The 21,037-nt window shown below is 42.0% G+C and overlaps 1 protein-coding gene across 3 annotated transcripts in view; it reads left to right on the top strand.

The window, feature by feature from the left end:
• slc9a7 (solute carrier family 9 member 7) overlaps nt 1-21,037 on the top strand; it is a 143,929-nt gene that overhangs the window by 75,533 nt on the left and 47,359 nt on the right. For all 3 annotated transcript variants that reach the window (XM_043692310.1, XM_043692311.1, XM_043692312.1), the window contains exons 4-10: nt 1,549-1,625; nt 3,840-3,952; nt 7,816-7,921; nt 8,208-8,349; nt 12,359-12,464; nt 19,386-19,474; nt 20,602-20,715. In XM_043692310.1, the coding sequence (XP_043548245.1) occupies nt 1,549-1,625; nt 3,840-3,952; nt 7,816-7,921; nt 8,208-8,349; nt 12,359-12,464; nt 19,386-19,474; nt 20,602-20,715 (747 nt within the window). The remainder of the gene's footprint in view (nt 1-1,548; nt 1,626-3,839; nt 3,953-7,815; nt 7,922-8,207; nt 8,350-12,358; nt 12,465-19,385; nt 19,475-20,601; nt 20,716-21,037) is intronic.

Genomic DNA, 21,037 nt, shown 5'->3' with positions numbered 1-21,037 from the left:
GGGGCGTGGACCTGGCCAGGTAGTCACGGAGGGAACGGTCTTTGCGGAAGGCGGAGAGGGGTGGGGAGGGAAATATATCCCTGGTGGTGGGGTCTGTTTGGAGGTGGCGGAAATGTCGGCGGATGATTTGGTTACCTGCACATCCACTAATATCATCTATTGTATCCGTTGCTCTAGCTTATCTCTCCACGCTTCAGGCTCTCTGCCTTTATTCCTGATGAAGGGCTTTTGCCCGAAACGTCGATTTTACCTGTCTTCGGATGCTGCCTGAATTGCTGTGCTCTTCCAGCACCACTGATCCAGAATGCTTTTTTTTTGAGTTAAACCAGAGATTGGTTTACGCTGATTTCAGTGGTCATTGGGATTACAAGGTCAATGTGTGCGAATGGCTCTCTGAGATCATTTGAAAATCTTTAGTGTAATTCCTAGGCCCATGTAGACATTATTCTGGATTAGTGGTGCTGGAAGAGCACAGCAGTTCAGGCAGCATCCAAGGAGCTTCGAAATCAACATTTTGGGAAATAGCCCTTCATCAGGAATAAAGGCAGTGAGCCTGGAGCGTGGAGAGATAAGCTAGAGGAGGGTGGGGGTGGGGAGAAAGTAGCATAGAGTACAATGGGTGAGTGGGGGAGGGGATGAAGGTGATAGGCCAGGGTGGAGTGGATAGGTGGAAAAGGAGATAGGCAGGTAGGACAAGTCCGCACAAGTCATGTGGACAGTGCTGAGCTGGAAGTTTAGAACTAGGATGAGGTGGGGGCACCGAGTTCTAAACTTCCAGCTCAGCACTTTCCCCATGACTTGTCCGACCTGCCTATCTCCTTTTCCACCTATCCACTCCACCCTCTCCTCCCTGACCTATCACCTTCATCCCCTCCCCCACTCACCCATTGTACTCTATGCTACTTTCTCCCCACCCCCACCCTCCTCTAACTTATCTCTCATGCTCCAGGCTCACTGCCTTTATTCCTGATGAAGGGCTTTTGCCCGAAACGTCGATTTCGAAGCTCCTTGGATGCTGCCTGAACTGCTGGCCAGATTTGAGCAATTTAAGAGCTGAACGTTTTGAAGGTGCAGTCAGGTGTCTACAATTCTCTGTACTGGGTATAGTGTTCTCTCTCTTTTTTTCAAATGGAATTGAGTAGTGCTGTAAAATATTTTGATCAAGTTGATAAGCTGCCTGGAAAAAAGCCAAGTTAACTTTCTCCACAAGTGTCATATTTTTGGCATGGTAATTTATTTCCATATAAATATCCTGCAATTCAAAGGATGCTATTACATGAAAATTACATAATTCACTGAGATGCAAAAAAACAGCAACACCCTATAATTTCTCTCTGATTCCAGAAAGTTCACTTCACCCCCAGACATTTCTGCCTTCCCAATGTGATCCTTGCTGTGAGGGGAGAGATGGAGGGATAATGAACTGGGTCCAACTTGACAAGTTGGCCCAACTAAGATGAGCCCAATAGCTGGCACCTGTGCTGAATGATTGCCCTATGAACTTAGATGAACGCATGTTACAATTCTTATTTTGTTTCTCCGTTGCAGAGACATTTCTTCAGGAACCTTGGCTCTATCCTTGCGTATGCATTTATAGGAACTGCAGTGTCTTGCTTTGTCATAGGGTGAGTATCTGCAGAACATGAAGAACTGAAGGAGACTCCTCAGCCAGTGTCATTTCACTTAGTCACTGCTTGGTGAGGTAAAGGTTATCCAAGTTCTCCACTGCTTCCTTTCAGTGATAGTAGTGATTCTTTTGTGACATTATTTGTCCATCTGTGTTCCCTTTCCTGTGACTGCTCTGTCAATGTCAACTAATAACAAATCAGGGAAAATAGGATTGTTGGTGATGTGAGGGGCTGGTAGGATGCTTATCTGGTTGGGTTGATGGTTTGTTTCTGCGATGGGAAAGTGGGCTTCTGGATTGCTATTTGAAAGGGCCAGTATGGACTCAGTGGGCTGAATAGCCCCCTTCTGTGCTGAGCTATTCCATGATATTATCAAATTCTCTGCAAAACTATGAGGAATTTTACTTGCAATACTGTAGCTGCATAAGAATTACCTGTACTATTTCTTTACAAGCATGGGATGGAATTTAATCCCTACAGTGGGTTTCTCATTGGAGAGTTGATTTGAAGCACCACATCATCCCTTTTGGGCAATATTCACTAACAGGCCAGCAGCAAATCATCAACACCATCCTGGTTTCCCCCACCCCCTGTCTAATCTCCAAGCGAGTTATCCAAGTTTTGCTCCTGTTCGAACAGCCCCCTGTCCCCTCAACTGTCTTCTCCCCCAAACCTCTCACCAATGCGTGCGAGCTTACACACACACACACACTCATAAGCCATGTACATGTGTGTACCTATTTTATATACACTCTTGTGTGCACTTACACATAAGTATATATGTACGCAGATGTGCACACGCACACCTATATATGTGCTGCACACAAATATATACACTCATACAAGCACGCACACATGTGCAAGTACACACCATGCACACATACATTTTATTAATTTGTACAGACACAGAGACCCACCAACACCAAGCCTGTCAAGTTGGGTTTGCAGTGGGGAAGAAAACTTTGGGAATCACTGCTCAGGCACCGTTTAAAGTGCCCTGCTCACCTCCAAAACCACCACCATGGCAGTGCAGAAAACACCAGCTGTACTGCTTGAAGTTCTGATTAAACATATGGCTAATATTGTAAGAAAATCATCCAGTGCTTTGTAAAGTATTCTGTTTGTATCAGTGTTTCAAAATGTTAAAAGTTCTATTTTAATAGATCCATAATGTGATTGTATTTCATGAGAAATGATTACGTTGGCACAAGTAAAACTGACTGGGTTCAAGGATATTCTGCTTTATCTGGAATGTCAGTGAGATATGGGGATCCCAGGATTTGGTTTAGATGAAATGAACTAGCATAAGGAAAGCCCACACAACAGAACCTTTAAACCATAGTGTGACCATGGTATTTGGGATTCCAAATGTGCTTTATAACTTCATAATGTTACATTAGCACATTGAAATGTCATTAATACAGTATAGTTTACAGATTTATTTACAACTTGTATATTATTTACAAGATCATTGTGAAATTCATGTTCTTTTTATGTTCTCTGGGTTTAAAAAAAATGTAGAAAGCGGCAACCATGCCTCAGTTGCTTCTATACTCTTCCCCTCGCCCCAATCACAAATCCTACTCCAGGCTTTGAGCACAAAAATAAATCAAGGCTGACGCACTCCTGAGGGAGTGTTACACCGTCAGAGATGCTATCTTTCAGACATGCTGTAAAACTGAGGCTCCATCTGCCTGCTCCAACAGATGCTAACGAGCTCTATTTCAAAGAAAAAAACAGCAAAGTATTTCCCAGTATCCTGACCAATATTTATCCCTCAACAAGACTACAAAAACCTGATTATCTGGATATTTGGGAGCTTGCTGTGTGCAAATTAACCATCATATTTCCTACATCACAACAGTAGCTACACTGCAAAAGCACTTCCTTGCTGAAATGCACTGTAGATCACAAAGTGCTGTAGAAAGAGAAGTCTTTTTTTCTCTGTCAAAGTTCACTTCATCTGGATTTGAATGTTAGCTCGTGATGTTCCAGAAGAAATACTGTGTATTTTGGGAGATAGATTTTCCAGTCTTCTACTTGATGGAATATTTATCAAAACTGCAGGCATTTAGTGTCGAGACTGGAATTCTTTTGAGACATAGGAACAGTTTAGGAGAATCTCCATTGCGCTTCTTTCCCTGTCTTTTTCTGCTGCCTTTCCAGGAATCCTTTTTAAAAGATAAACCTAAGTTCTTGTGCTTGTTCCAGAAACTTTATGTATGGAATTGTGAAGCTGATGTATGCAATAGGACAACTTGAAGATGGATTCTACTACACAGATTGCCTGTTTTTTGGTGCCATCATATCTGCTACTGATCCAGGTATGTCTCAATACGTGTTGAGGGATAACTGTGTGTTAGGTTTGTGATTTCCACAATTTCACAGAGTCATAGAGATGTACAGCACGAAAACAGACCCTACGATCCAACTTGTCCATGCCGATCAGATATCCTAAATACACCTAATTCCATTTGGCCCATATCCCTCTAAACGTTTCCTATTCATGTACCCATCCAGATGTCTTTTAAATGTTGTAATTATATCAGACTCCACCACTTCCTTTGGTAGCACATTCCATACACCCATCATCTTCTGCTAGAAATGGTCATTTGGACTTGCATGTGAGGAAGCTTGGATCTTGGGTCAAAAAGCTGTGGCAGAGAAGTTTGTCAAAAATCTGGATTTAGTAAGGTTCTGGATTTGAATTGAATCAAAGGATCAAAGTTATTTATGCTTGGTTCACATAAAAATGTTATAAGCAGCTTCAAGTCCATGGCTCGCTCATAGTCTCAGAAGGAATGAGATTAATTGGCAGCTTGTGTATTGTTCTATCTATCTTCATAGCCCACTCCTATCTCTCTATCACCATCTATTTGTCAACCAAACACAGACAGTTCTTCATAGGAAACATCAAGAAATGACCACAATAGCTTAAAGCTCAGTTGGAAATCCGCTACATGAGAGGATCTCTGAGGGAGATCCTTTCAGCTACTGAATGCAGAGACTTGCAGAGGGCCGTTTCCCTGCACAATGTCTTGTTGTGTTAGTATTTTCCTCTTCCATTGTTCATGGGACCCTCTTATTTTCAGTTGGAAGTGCTTGCATACCATCCTTCCGTTTCTTCCTGATGGGGGAACCATTGAAATGGTCTCCATTCCACTAAATTATCTTAAAGTCGTCTCCTTCAAGTTCTTAGAATTAGGCTACTCTGACCCTGTTACCTTTTAAAGCATAGGAACTAGAAGCAGGAGTGGGCCATTTGACCCTCTGAACTTGCTGTGCCATGCAGTATGATCATGGCTAATCCCCTATCTCAGTACCATATTTCTGCTTTCTACCCCTATATATTAATGCCTTTAAAATCTAAATTATTATTTTGTCTCTTTCTTGATTATACTCAGCAGCTTGGTCTTCAGAGTTTTTTGTGGTAGAGAATTCTGCAGGTTGACTGCTCCCCTGAGTAAATATTTTTTTCCCCCATTTCAGATCTAAGTGACCTAGCCCATACCCTGATACTGTGTTCCCTAATTCTATACTCCCCAGTCAGGGAAGACATCCTCTCTACATGTAGTCTGTTCAACCCTCTAAGAATTTTAGATGGTTCAATCAGATTCCTTGTCATCTTTTTGATACTCAGTCGCAATCTTGCCTCCTCCACCATCCTGATATCTTCCTCTTTGCTTTTGTAGCCTTTCTAACTGACCATGACCTTTTCTCCAATGACACATTTCACAACGTCCTTGTCAATAGATGTTCGGTTGTCTTACGGTTCATGCTTCAGCCTCAAATGTAGAATTGGTAATCACAAATTGAGGTTGCAAAACTCTCAGGATGAAACAGCAGACTAACTTATTTCGTGAGTGCCATCACTATCAAGATGTAAGAAAGCTACACTAATGGCGATAAATAAATGCTTTGAACATGACGTGAAAAGATGAGGAAAGGTATTGGATAAAGGGAAGCTATTTAATTAAGTACTAGGCCTAACCCAAGCTTGTCAAGTCCACACAATGTAGAATCTTGAGTTAGTGACTGCTCCTGACCTCATGCTAAGAGTGTAAAGGGCTCTGGTCAGAGATACCCTGAATATTCTGTTCAGTTTTGGGTACCAAGACAGAAGGGGAATTCCTTCAATAATGCAGAATAAAAGGGCAACAAGACTGATTGGTAATTGACAGAGTACTGGGTTACGAGGAGGAGTATTACTGTAGACGCGTTTAAAGTTGTGAAGCTGGTTGATGCACATTTTTGTGAATCTTAATAGCATCAAATTTCTACCTTTTGAAATGTCTTTCTTTCATTCTTTCTTTTGTCACGAGGAGGTCTTGTGAAGGCAAAATTTTACTGTGCAAAGAAGAAAATTCTTTGAAGAAACCTGTTTAAGGTCACCATGCTCATTCTTACTGTTCACGATTACTCCAGTTCATCTCTCCTATGTCATATTCCAAGTCTTTAGGCCTTTTCTAAAGTGCAGTGTCCACATTTGGATACAGTAGTGTACATCAGCTGAGGCCACCTGGTGTTTCACATCAGAATAGCATAACTTTCCACTATTGTGTTCTCTGCCTCTGTATACAGTACCTCTTAGTTTCCCATGTGTGCTTATTAATTGCTTTGTTAACCAAGCTGCCGCCCTCAAATTTATGTAGTGATGTTCCCAAGTGTCTGTCTCATTTCTCATCCTCTTCAAAACCAGACCCATTTAGCATGTCTTGCACGACCTTGTTTTTTTTTGCCTTCAGTATGGAATGTCATGTGCTCATCCATTGCAGCAGCCTGTTTATATCCTTCAGAAATCTATCCGATTGTTTCCACCATGTTTATGACCCTTTCGAGTTTTATATTAGCTACTAATTTTGAAAATTATGATACATTAGTGGGACGCGCGTCAGAACCTTCCATTTCTGTCAGAGACCTGGCTCGCTTACTGAACAGCTGGCAAGGCAGTCGAGCTGACTTCGCACAGCAAGACCCCTCCACCCTCCCCCTCCCCAACCCCAACCCCAACCAGCACCACCAACCCCAGTCAGGCAGGTTACTCCTTTATTTGGAGGAGGGGGAGGAATAGTTTCTTGGAGGTTAGAGAAGGGGTTAGGGGTTGCTCAGTGGCCAAACCCCTGTTTTTTGTCGGGTCCCATGATGGTACTAATTACTGGACAGATTAAGGGACTTCATCCCCTCCCTGACTGAGTCAGCCCTCCCTGTCCATTCATGTTTCTGTCCCAACTAGAGCTAAGATAATTGCAGCACAGATGGGAATTGGCCTATAAGCATTAGTCATTCATTGTCCTCTTAAGGGCCTTGCTTGATGACTGACTTTCCAAGCTCAATAATCCCATGCAGTACTGAATTCGGAGGGGTCCTTTCGGCTAATTAATGTATTTTATGTGTCCGGCAGATTCTGCCAGTACTGAGAGAATTAGTATTCGGCCAGCAGAGATTCCGATGTGTTGAAGTGAAGGGGGTTTGGAACTTGAAAGTTTAATCGAGAGTAGTTGAGACTTAGTTTCCAAATCCACTGTTACATCCATCTCCCCAAAGTTGGCCTCTGAAACCATTGTTGATTCTTTCTGTTTTTTTTTAGCTTTTGAAGCTTTGAGTGTCTTTCATGATTTGGAATGAAGGTTTTCTGAGACCCATTTCATTTTCTGGCCCACCTCCGGTTTGTCTGGTAGCATCTGTGGAAAGAGAATCAGAGTTAACACTTTTGAAGTCAAATATATGGCTGCTCTTCAGTGTTCGGTTCTGAAGGGGAGGTTAATGGTGAGGTGGTAATGTCACTGGACTAGTTATCCAGAACACCCAGGCTAATGTTATGGGAACATGGGGTTCAAATCCTATGGCAGATGATAATTTTAAATTCAATAGAAATCTGGGAGAAGAGAAAAGCTAGTCTAATGGTAACCATGTCAATTGTTGCAAAAACCTATCTAGCTCACTAATGTTTTGTAGGGAAATGTGCTATCCTGAGCTAGTCTGGCAACTCCAGACCCACAGAATTGTGGTTAACTCTTCATTGCACCTCTGGGCAATTAGGGTTGGGCAATAAATGCTGGGCCAGCCAGTAATGCCCACATCCCAGGAATAAAATGAAATGTTGCCCCACCTGCTGAATTACTCCGGAAATTTCTGTTTTTATTTCATATTTCCAGCATCCACAATATTTTGTTTTCTGTTTTGACAGTGACTGTTCTTGCCATATTTAATGAGCTTCAAGTGGATGTTGACCTGTACGCTCTGCTGTTTGGAGAAAGTGTGTTGAATGATGCTGTGGCCATTGTGCTGTCATCGTAAGTGGACATTTTATTTCGAATGTTGAAAAAGTCAGTTGTTTCTCACGTGCTCTGTGATGACTCACAGCGGAGTAAATTGTGTGAATTACTGGTGGGACATTGACTCCTGTGGTAATGGTGAATTGTGGATGGAGTCCACATAAAATAAATGACTTGAGCTTATGTCGTCATGACAGAGGAGGATGGGAAAGCCATTTTTGAATAATATTTTGTACCATGAGAAATGTGAGTTGGAATGTGTGCACATCTACCTGAATATAAAAATTTTTTGTTTCCATTTAAGGTCAATTGTTGCTTACCAACCTGCGGGTGAGAATAGCCACACCTTCGATGCAGCTGCTTTCTTCAAGTGTGTCGGTGTCTTTCTTGGAATATTCAGCGGCTCTTTTGCAATGGGGGCAGTAACCGGAGTGCTGACTGCTCTGATATCCTTTTTAATATGATTGGGGTGGGGCGGGTTAAATCGAAGTACACCACATTCTGATTATAATGGCTTTCAAAATTCTGTGGATTAGTTTGCGGCAAAGGAGGTCTCATGGCTTCTAATTCCCTTCTCCACCTGACTGGACAAACCCCAACTCAGCACTGCCACCCCTAACCCACTTCTCCACTGGTCCAGCCCCTTTTCCCAACCTTGGCCTCATCTCCCAACCTCCCCCTGTCTGACTTCCTTCACAGCTTGACCCAGCTTCCTATCTGTGGTTCCATTACAACAGTCTCTTTTGAAGTTTGATGACTGTGTGTTCGAGCAGACTTTCATTGTGGTGCTGTTTGTGGTACAGTCAGCTCTTCAATAACGCAATGGTTGTGTTCTTGTGCAACCTCCTGTTATAGAAAAATCACACTTTACAAACAGTACTAAGTGTTGGCACTGTAATCATGTTACAGTAGAAACAGCCTCCTCAATTAGTCAATCGCGTTGCAGCGAATTCACGCTGACAAAACGCATGTTATAACAGAATGGCCTGTCCTTTTTTTTTGACAATTGAATAATGAAAGAGCTTGCATTTATGTAACAGCTTTCACATCCTCAGATTTGTCGAAAACATCTTGTATCCAATAAAACCAGTTATAAATTTGTATACATTTCGAACAGTTTGCACATTGGAAGGCCTCCCCAAACAGCAGTACTATAGATAACCTAATGATTTGCTCTTTTTTTTCATGGTGGTTCAGAGAAAAAACCTGGCCAAGCGACTGCTGTATTTTATGCAGTGCCCCAGGAGCTTTTATGTGCAGCAGTGAGTGCACTCAGTTTGCACTTATTAAACATTTGTGAGACATCGGTTTTGCTAGCTAGCCTGCATTTATTGTCTGTCCCTAGCTGCCCTTGAACTGAGTGGTTTGCTGGGCCATTTCAGAAAGCAATTGAGAGTCACCCACATTGCTGTGGGTCTGGAGTTATGCGTAGGCCAGATTTCATTCCCTGAAGGATATCAGTGAGCCAGATGGATTTTTCCAACAATTGGCAGTGGTTTCACAGCCATCAATAGATTCTTAATTCCAGAATTTGTTTTAATTGAATTCTAATTCCATCATTCAAACCCAGGTCCCCACAACAACTTCTAGATTAATAGTTTCGCAATAATACCACAGGGCATTGTCTCTGACTGTTCAGCACCCACTGAGTTACAAACTGAATCCTCTAATATAGCACCTGAAGTAGGACTTGAACCAAAAGCCTGTTTCAGTGGTGCGCTTTCCTGGAGGGAGTGCTGCTGATATCTGAATCTAGCGTCACAGGCTAGATTTGTGGCTTTGATCTGCAGCTAAAAATTGAGAACTTACTGAGGTTTTAATGCAGCCAAACATCACACTATGCCACTGACGTGGAAGCCTGTTATACTGTTGGCATTGGCCAGTCTTGTGTGTTACTGTGTATAGCCACAGTAGTAGTTCAGGAATGTGAGTCCCCTGTTAATGTGATGATACAGATTTACTTCAATTATTGATGAAGACCAGCCCCACAGAGACTCATTCACAGAAATAGATTTTCTGGAAAATTACTGGCTAGTACTTGTGCAGGTTTATTAATGTACTAGCAGGAGTATAGATCATAATCAAGAGGTATTAATTGGACCACCATCTTCCAGTTTATATTTTTAAAATTTCAAATTCTTAGTACAATCTGTATTACCCATTGTATAGTTAATCTGTAACTGGTCAAGAGTCCAATCGCTCACATCCCACCAAGGCAGGTAGAAAATTTAATTTGGTAGATCTGGTCAATATTGAGCTGGTTAAAAATTCACAGGTTTACTAATGCCAATTGTCACCCTTGTGGTCTGTACCACCCTGTATGGTTAACTACACAGTTAGTGACTGAACCAAGCCCCAGAGCAAACTCTTTGAGAACAATAATCAACTAAAGTCATTTTGGCGGCAATGATGGTTGACAATAAATACGTCCTTGCCAGCGGTGTCTATAATTCCAAAAGCAAATGAGGAGAGTGGATGGCTTAGTGGTATTATCATAAATTATTAATCCAGAGACCCAGGTAATGTTCTGGGAACCAGGGTTTAAATCCCACCATGGCAGGTGGTGGGAATTAGAAATCCATTTTGAATTTAAAGATGATCATGGAACCATTGCTGGAAACGCCCAGCTGGTTCCCTAATGTCCTTTTGGGGAAGAAACTGCCATTGTTGTGGTTCTGTTCGCCGAGCTGGGAATTTGTGTTGCAGATGTTTCATTCCCTGTCTAGGTGACATCCTCAGTGCTTGGAAGCCTCCTGTAAAGTGCTTCTGTGATGTTTCCTCCAGCATTTATAGTGATTTGTACCTGCCGCTTCCGGTTGTCAGTTCCAGCTGTCCGCTGCAGTGGCCGGTATATTGGGTCCAGGTCGATGTGCTTATTGATTGAATCTGTGGATGAGTGCCATGCCTCTACGAATTCCCTGGCTGTTCTCTGTTTGGCTTGTCCTATAATAGTAGTGTTGTCCCAGTCGAATTCATGTTCCTAGAGGCATGGCACTCATCCACAGATTCAATCAATAAGCACATCAACCTGGACCCAATATACCGGCCACTGCAACAGACAGCTGGAACTGACAACCGGAAGCGACAGATTCAAACCACTACAAATGCCGGAGGAAAGATCACAGAAGCGCTTCACAGGAGGCTCCCAAGCACTGAGGATGTCACCTAGACAGGGGACGAAACGTCTGCAACACAAATTCCCAGCTCGGCGAACAGAACCACAACAACGAGCACCCGAGCTACAAATCTTCTCTCAAACTTTGCAGAAACTGCCATCTTTACTTGGTTTTGTCTAACATGTGACTCCAGTTTCACAGCAGCATGGTTGGTTCTCAACTGCCCTCTGGGTAACAAATACTGGCCTAGCCAGCGATGACTACATCCTGTGATTGAATTAAAACAAAAATATTATTAGGACTCTACGTTTTGACTGAAGAATAGTGTACAGCATGTCAATGCTTGTTCATTATCGGTGACTCCTTAATGGAGAACTTGACATGCGGGTGTTGCAGAAGGACACTCGCAGGCTCCGCTGTGATGGATCCTGCACTTTGTTGTCAAATAAACATTTGGCATCTCCCTCAGCTCCACCAGCCACCCCACTCCCCCCTCACCTCACCTATCAGTGGAAATGAGCTGTTAATGGTTTTTGGAACTAACACCCTCAATGAATCTGTGCACTTGGGAGCAAATGGGGAAAGATAAGGATCAAGAGGAAGCCAATATGATAATGTGCCCAGTTATGCCGTGCTTGTTCATAAATAGTTGGAATTTAGTTCTGCTAGTTGACCAAGCATTTATATTATACACATTTGTCTCTTTTACAGTCACCTATTAAAACTGGTTGAATTTGATTGTGACAGATCTACTACAGTACAGGAGATCATTCAGAGCAGTCAGTTTAGGCTGCTGCAGTGAGAAATAGCAAGTTCTAGATCATTACTACTGGCTGTGATTGACTTTTTAAAAAAAATTCTTCCTTTACCCCTCCCACATTTCTTGCCTAGCTCCATAAATGATCACCTTCCCTCCCAAAATATATCCAGAAAGTAGAAAATAATCAAAGTGGAACCAGCTGCTGTGTTCTGTTGCCTCCTATTGAAAAGAAAAGCTGTTATTTTGCTCACCTTGAGATGTTGGGTCCTTGTCTCAAGAGAACATAGGTGAGAGAAGACACTCAAAGTAATATCCATTAGCCTCTAGTTGACCTCAGCATGTTACATGTCTTTCTCAAAACAAATCTCTGCCTCAAAAAGATAGACAAGGTAAAACACACGTTCCAACTGATCAGTGACAAAGTATCCCTGGGTCTCAAACGACTCATGATTGAGTAGTGCTCCCAGTCAACAATAAGACAGGTGTTTTCTCTAGAAAGGCTGCTTTCACTTTTGAATGATACTCTGTGTAACTTTGGGTTCTGATATTCAGCTATTTCCTTAATTGCTGCTTTCCTACGTCACCAAATTTACCAAACTGCACTGCTTCCCTCTCCTGGAGACCGCACTATTTTTCTTGATGTCGTGGAGCACCTTTCTCCTTGCAGAAGCATGTGGCTTCACTGGTGAGTTAATGACCTAGGAACAAGAGTCAGACCAAGATTGGGGTCCATTCCTTGGAAAGATGCTTCAGATTCTATTCTAGTCCTGTTACTACAGTCATAATTCTGCTTTGTGAATGTTCTAAGTTTACCAAATAGAGCGTCAAAGGTAAAATGGAATACTAGTCAACTGTTGACTCCATTGGATTGAATTCAGCTGTTTGTTAAATAAACTGTGTGGTTTTGTATTGAAATGTATAGATCGAGCGATTGGTTTCTGTTCTAAACCTGTATGTGGCTGGCCATTTCCAATCGGGGAACTATTTGGGGTGGCATAACCAATATAAATATCACTGGGATATATAAATCACTGAATTATTCACTGCATAGCTGCAAACACCTGTCCGTCTGAGAATTATATTGCAGGATATCTAAATTGCACAGAAATGTTTTGGGTCTAGTAACCCTTCCTTTGATAAACCATAATGCAAGGCAAGACTTCCTCTGTTGCCTATTTAATAGCAACATTGTAAATTGGAGCACAAAGAATTTCCGAGGGCATGTCTTTCTTTTTCCTCCTCCTGCTCTAATCCCAGTTCATGTACAACTTCGAGTTGGATTAACCTATTCAAGCATATCCATGAACCTTAAGGTGTCACCATTGTGTCTCATTCAATATTTGGAAGAAACATCTAATCAGACACTTTTTGGTCATCTGTTTGTAGTCTGCTCAATTTCTTTCAACAGAGACAACTGATTCTGGTAATGTGAGAGCACGGAGTTGATGTGCACGGTTATGAAGGTGAGACTAACCCCTAAGTTAGTGCAATCACCAGATATCAATTTAACTCCCTCGACTGTAGAGTTCAGTGTATCCTCCAACCAGTCCTGCAAATCAATTGATTTGCTACAAGAGGTACTGAAGATAAGAAACCATTCCAAATGAAACCATAACTACATCTTGCTGCTATGAATGCTTAATGAGTGTACATCACGTATTGAGACTGGGTCTTAGTATTGCCATAGTGTGCTGATCGCTGGAACCTAGCCCAGAGTGATAGGTTGAAGGAAGCCTGTTCTAACAGTTGAAGCCTAAAATATGATCTTAACTCAGGGCATCCTCAAACTTGGTCCTTTTGGTATAAGTGCAAAAGGCAAAGCTACCTATGTCACAAGGATGAGTTTCATTAATTAGTCTTACTTTCCGTGAGGATAGAGGATCACAAGATCATCTCTTTGAGGGTTGGGATTTAATTTGGGTAATGGTGGTCTAGTTGGAGACTGGGATTGGTAGCTAGTAATTCTCCAGTTACTATTTCAGGGATCACCATTGGATCCCTGAACACTGACAAATGATAGGGGTTACAGAAGATGAGAACAGATACAAGAGCAGGGAATGAGGTTTGAAGTATTGGTGGCTATCAGCAGCACCCTTTTTCCTCTCGAAGTACTGAGTGTCTGACAAAAGCTACCTTGTCCCCTGACCAACAATTCTGTCTCAGGCTTGTTGTAGTGCTCCAGTAAAACTCAGCGCAAGCTGGAAGAACAGCATCTCATTTTCTACTTGGGAATTGTACAGCCTTCTGGCCTCCATATCAAGTTCAACAATTATGGCATCTTTTCCCATTTCCATACCCCAACCCTCACATGCCAGCCCTTGTTATTACGTAGTCTGCTATTACACACAACCAATTGGGTAGCCCCTAATCGTCCACAATAGTAGCTATTTATTTTCCCAGGCTCATCATTATCCACTCCTTATATCTATCCAACTGTTCTTCTCTCTTTTTGGGCTCGATCCCCACCTATCATTTATTCCTTACTCCCTCCCACCCACCCTGTCTTCTGCATTTAAAAAAAAACAACTTTTTCCTAGCTACCATCAGTTTTGAGGAAGAGTTATTGGACCTGAAACATTAGTTCTGATTGGAATATTGTATGCAATTCTGGCCTCCTTCCTATCGGAAAGATGTTGTGAAACTTGAAAGGGTTCAGAGAAGGTTTACAAGGATGTTGCCAGGGTTGGAGGATTTGAGCTATGAGGAGAGGCTGAACAGGCTGGGGCTGTTTTCCCTGGAGCGTCGGAGACTGAGGGGTGACTTTATAAAAGTTTATAAAATTGCGGGGCATGGATAGGATAAATAGACAAAGTCTTTTCCCTGGGGTGGGGGAGTTCAGAGCTCGAGGACATAGGTTTAGGGTGAGAGGGGAAAGACATACAAGAGACCTAAGGGGCAACTTTTTCACGCAGAGAATGTGGTATGCGTATGGAATGAGCTGCTAGAGGATGTGTTGGAGGCTGGTACAATTGCAGCATTTAAGAGGCATTTGGATGGGTATATGAATATGAAGGGTTGGGAGGGATATGGGCCGGGTGCTGGCAGGTGGGACTTGATTGGGTTGGGATATCTGATCGGCATGGACGGGTTGGACCAAAGGGTCTGTTTCCATGCTGTACATCTCTATGCTGCCAGACCTGCTGAGCTTTTCTGGCAACTTCTGTTTTTGTAACAATGTTAAGTAACTCACCAGGCGATGCAGTAGTAAACTGGTTTGCTGGGATCCCTTCTGAAAGCACATAGAAGCTGTGTGCCTCCTATTTAGTTCTGAGACACCACTGGTTCTTAAAAAAGGTCCACAGTATTGTTGGCTAGGCCAGCATTCATTGTTCACTCCTAGCTATCTTTATGAAGGGCGTGCTGAGCTGCCCACTTGGACTGCTGCTATGCATTTGTTGTTGATACAGACAATACTGCTCTGAAAGGAATTCAGGGACTTTGACCAGGAATTCTAAATTCTGGTGTGGTCAGAGATAATTGGCATCAATTGTTTCATTTAATAAGCCAAATTGACATCCCACTGTAAGCAGGCAAGTTTCTTAATGGCCCTTCCTGCTGACAACTTAATGATGGGAGGTTGTCACACACTGGCAGACTCTCTGAATCAAGGCACATTCCACGCAGCGAGGAGTTCGAATAAAGTCTGTCAAAAATGTTTAAATGATCAAAATGTTTGATAAGATTGGTAGAATAAAACTATTTTCTCAAATGGGGTGGAATCCAGAACAAGGGTAACATAATCTTAAGTTGAGAGCGAGGCTGTATGGGTGATATTTTGAAGTTTTCTTGGCACAAAGAGCATTGGAAATCTGTAAGCCTTCTTCAACAGTTCTTGATGTTGGGGCTGAAATTAAAATTTGCATTCTTAAATACAAATTTGGAGCAGAGGTACAAATTTGGCACCTCCGTCCTGCTCTGCCTTTTAATAAAATGTATTGTGTTTTGAATTCCAATGATTTGTGTAACTGAAGCATCATTTCCTTCCTTATATTTAATTCCTCTTGTAATAAGGATAGCGTTCCATTAGCCACCTTAATTACTTGCTGTACCTGTGTACCAACTTTGTGCACAAAAATGCCCAGATACTACTGCAGATCAGAATTTTGGGGAATTCCTATTTTGCTTTACTGTGTTGACTCTCCAGACTCATTTGGTACATCATACTTAAGCTTGTGATTCTCCTGCTCCTCAGCTGCTGCCTGACCGGCTGTGCTTTTCCAGCACCACAATTTTCAACCCTGACTCCCATTGTTTAGTTGAAAGCCCTCTCTACCTCCCTGCTTGCTAGAACTCTCTTCCTAGCAAGATTCGGGCTCAGACTATCTCAGCCATACAGCCCCCACTATCCCTAGTTTTGATGTCAATGCCTTATGAACTGATACTCACTTCTCACACACTGGTCTTTGAACCATGTATTTATTTTACTATTGATTCATTCAAAGCTTAGATTAAAGGATTTTATTAGATGAGGATGCTGTGTTGAGCTTAATGGAACATTAACAGTTAACTTGAATGGAGGCACAAATTAGCTATTCAGGAATGATAGAAACAGCCCAAAGGGGCTTTTAACATGGCACTAAATTGTCCATCTATTACAATCAGAGCTTCCATAAAGGTGGTTCCAATCAGTACCTGGCAAGGTTCCCTAGGTTGTTACAGTTCCTGAAGGAATAATCTGAAACGTGAAGCTTTCAGTAAGGTTCCTCTGCTTTATCACATCTAAATTTGTCCGAACGACGTTAATTTAAAAATTATTCTTGGCTTGATCTTCTATAAGACAAAATGAATTAAAGTTTTAAAAGAAGCCAATTTAACCAGGCTTTTTCACGTTAACAAGAGTAAATTTATTATTAACGAAACATGAGCTGCAACAACACAACAGACAATGTTACCTGTTACCTTTATTTCTTTCTTTTTACTTATTCTATGAAGGTAATGTTTAACTTTTTTCTTTCTTTCTTAAAGTAGTAAAAGAAACAGGTTTTTTTGTGCCATTGTATCTAGATGGAACGGTGTGTGGCGACATTATACATTTTTCCTGTATTTGAGTGCACGTGACAATTAAATCTGTATAATACATGGACTAGAAATGAGTGTGAGTCCTAGAAAGTTTTATTTTTACAAAAAAGGTTGTTCGATCAGTCTCAGTTCTGTGAAGAGTAGGCAATGGGACGTTGCAGTTATCACTTTGGGAGATACCAGTAGCACTGGTGAGCATTTGTTTCCAAGATACTTGCCTTTGCAGATCAGCTGAGAACAGTTGTCCTGTTCCTTTTTACTGTGGTTTGTTTTCTTCTGACTTTGCTGCAAGGAGAGAGAGAAAGAGAGAGAGAGACTTTTTACCTGCAGCTTAGGCATGGCTCACGTTTTCCTCATTTTTACCCCAAAGACCCCAAATCACAGACAAATTGAAACCTCTGCTTTTTACAACCCCTCTGGAGAGAAAAAACCAAGGATGACAAAACCTTGTTAAAGGAGCAGCAGCATCCCACGTATCACTCACCTAAATTCTGTCTTTTTTTATCCAAATTGTCACAATCTGAGACAACTCACTGGTGATATGAGTTCAGTTTGTGGTGCATTGCTACTTTCAAATCCTTTTCTTTTGAAGCTTTCTTGACACATGTCAGGTGTAACATTCCAAGGTTCCCTTATGGATGAGGATAATTCACACCAGTCTTCCAGGTGGTCACTGAATTACATTTCTCACCTTTTTATAATTTCTGTTATTTCTTTGGCTTCCCATCCTCTCCTGTTTTCTTAATAAAAAGCAGTCACAGCTGAAAGCTCAGTACATACGTAGGTGATTGAGGGTTATGATCCATTGTCTCAATAGGTGGCTGAGACATAAGGTTTTTAGAATGCCGTACTGATGCCATGGATGTACTATTCACAATTCAAGTTTAGATTAAGACACAATGCTGGGGTTAAGCAGATTTATTTCAGTGTCCCCAGTCTCTTCTGAGGTTGTAGGCACCATTTCTGAGGACCCAGGAGAAGTGCAAGAATTTGTGCTTTTTAAAACCAAACTAGGAGAAGAACCAAAGCCTTGATAGGCACTTGATATTAATCGAGTTCATGGTTATAATTCTACTCTTCTTAAATGTAAGGGACAGTGGAAGAGAAAAGGAAGACTCTATATGTTTGACTTCATACAATTGTGGGGTGCAATCAGTTTCTGAGGTTCACCAGGTGTTGATGCTTTGTGTCTAGTTGGAACCTACGTGTGGTCTGAAATAGCGGTGCTTCAGGGAGCTAATGATGCAGCTTGATCAGGATGTAGCTGCAGTCCTGCAGGTGCAGGAAATTGTTGGCGTTTTTCTCAACCTAATAAAGAATAAAGCAAAGGTTCTCATTATTTTGCCGTGACAGCAAGGAAAGGTAATTTGATCGATGGTGTGAAATCCTTCAATGGATGGTTGCTTCGCTGTCTGCAACCCTGGCTGAATCCGTTTAACAGCCAGGAAAGAGCTTGGTTAGTCTGTATGATGAGAAGCTGGTGATTTATTACTCCTGTCAGTTTCTGTGTCCAACTCCAGACACTGCTCATCTGTAACCTGCTTACTGTTTCACTTTCATGGATATAATAAATCTGCAGTTTATATTATCTGCAGTAGAACAGACCAGGTTTGGTGATTTTTTTTTTTAAAGCTGCACTTGGGCTTATGATTTATGTCCTTTGCCTCAATTTTGTGTAAGGAACAATCTGCCACCCATTAATATAGAATTGTCTCCATTGACTGAGACTACTAGCTCCTGTATTTCCTGGATTCAGCCTGACTTTGCGCTGGCTGTTGAGAATATTTTAAATTTTTTTCATATTTGTGGGTATCGTGTGACTTGGCTACCATTTATTGCTCAACCCTAATTGTCCTTGAGAAAGTGGTGATGAACCACTGCTGCAGTCCTTGAGGTGAATATCAACCCATCATGTTAAGAAGATTCAGGATTTGGGCCTACCAACAGTAGGAACAGTAAAGTAATGGTGAGGGAGTTTCAAGTCTGGTTGGTATGTCGATGTGAGGGAAATTTGCAAATGGTTGTGTTCCTGTCTGTCTGCTTTTCTGTCCTTTTTTAAATGGTGGTGTTCTTTGAAGGAATCTTGGCAAGTTGCTACAAGACATCTTGTGTGAAATATAGTGCTACCGTTGTGACTCAGTACTGGAAGCAATGAATGTTGAAGATGATGGATGAGGTGCAAATAAAGCAAGCCACTTTGTCATAGATGGTGTCTTTAGTGTCTTTGGAGCCGCACTCCTCCAAGTGGAGAGCATTCCACCACACTCCTGCTTTGTGCCTTGTCGATGGGTGACAAGCTACAGGGAGGCAAGATTGGAGTTTTTCCCACAGAATTCTCAGCCTCTAGCTTGGATTTATGGCTGGTCCGGTTAGGTATCTGGTTGTGGAGTTATACAGCATGGAGACAGACCCTTTGGTGCTCACATTCAGGATGTTGATGGTGGAGAGGGGAGGGGTGGGATTTCAGCAATAGCAATGCTCACTGCCTGGCTCTCTGGTACCAGGAATGTTACTGGCCACTCATCTAAAATGACAAGCAGTTTGACCCGCCTTCCTGTTTTTACAAACCTTGGTATTTTCTGTGCAGGTGTGGTTGCAGTTCTCTTCTGTGGAATCACGCAAGCTCATTATACGTACAACAACTTGTCTGCAGAGTCAAGAGACAGAACAAAGCAGGTACGGAAGCCTATTGGTGTCAGTCCTCAGTTGGGTTGTGTGTGTAACATGGGTTTGGTGTTAGAAAAGTCCCTGTTTTGTTCTTCCATTTGTTTTGGATTATCACAGCAGGATGACAGCACTTAGTTAAAGCACAATTCCAGCTTTTCACAGACCACTAACTTCACCAAGCTGGTGCTGCCCCTGATTATTTTTCTCTCTCTTGAGCTCTTATTTCAGCTGCCCAACCTGGCAACAAGAACTTCTCCTAAATTCAAACAGAACCAGAGTAGTTCAATTACCTAAAATAAAAACAAGCTAGAAATCTGAAACAAAAATGAAGACCTAGATAAACTCAGCAGGTCTATTAGCATCTGTCATTCTCCTGATGGATCACTACACTCAATGTTAACTTTGTGTTGCCTTGATGGCACAATGGCTAGGTGGTTGGCACTGCTGCCTCATAGTGCCAGGGACCTGGGTTCGATTCCAGCCTCCGTCGACTGTGCAGACTCCATACAGGCATATTCTCCCTGTGACACTCCCTATGGGTTTTCTCTGAGTGCTCCAATTTCCTTCCACAGTGCAAAGATGTGCTGGTTAGGTGGATTGGCCATGTTACATTGCCCATGGGGTCCAGGTATATGCAGTTGGATTAGCCATGGGTAATGCAGGGTTACAGGGATAGGGTAGGACAGTGGGGCTGGGTGAGATGCTCTTGAAGGGTCAATGTGGAGAAACCAAGTGCGTCTTTCCACACTGTAGGGATTCTATGAATCTGATTCTCAGCAATTCAGCTAAACCGCAACAGTGTATAACCACAAGCCTGATTCTGTTTCTTTTTAATGTTTTTACTGTCTCTTGATCCCACCTGCCTGTGAGCTTTTGAATTGTCCTTGAACTGTTTTGAGTGGTCTGTTGAAAGCCTCAAGTCCCACCCTTGTTCCCAGGCATGTTTGAATATAGCCATCTAGCAACCATTGGAATACCCAGTTCTGTGAATGTTACAATATTCTAAGATTGCTGGCTTCTACATTTGGAGAAGTAAAATGGATTTCATCACAGTGCTGCATATGATGTACATCTCATAACAAAGGTTTCAAACTGAAATACAATATCATTTACATTAATGTCATCATCTTTTGCAGTTGTTTGAAGTTCTGAATTTCTTGGCTGAAAACTTCATATTTTCCTACATGGGTTTGGCGCTGTTTACATTTCAGAATCACATCTTTAACCCCATCTTCATTCTGGGCGCCTTTGTATCCTTTACTTGAAATTTCTGCAAGGTTTGTGATGGAGTTTTGTTGTAATAGATTTGGGATTTGCTCCATATTAATTATGCAAGAATTTGTTTTTGTTAATTAGTTCATGGAAAGTGGGCATTGTTACGAAGGTCACCATTTATGGGCGGCACGGTGACACAGTGGTTAGCACTGTTGCCTCACAGTGCTAGAGACCCGGGTTCAATTCACGCCTCAGGCAACTCTGTGTAGATTGAGTTTGCACATTCTCCCTGTGTCTGCATGGGTTTCCTCCAGGTGCTCCGGTTTCCTCCTACAATCCAAAAAAAAAGTGCAGTTT

The sequence above is a fragment of the Chiloscyllium plagiosum genome, chromosome 6 (genome assembly GCF_004010195.1).
Source record: "Chiloscyllium plagiosum isolate BGI_BamShark_2017 chromosome 6, ASM401019v2, whole genome shotgun sequence".
NCBI classification, from domain to species: domain Eukaryota; kingdom Metazoa; phylum Chordata; class Chondrichthyes; order Orectolobiformes; family Hemiscylliidae; genus Chiloscyllium; species Chiloscyllium plagiosum.
The sequence above is the reverse complement of the archived record's forward strand: the minus strand, read 5'-3'. Positions and strand labels throughout refer to the sequence as shown.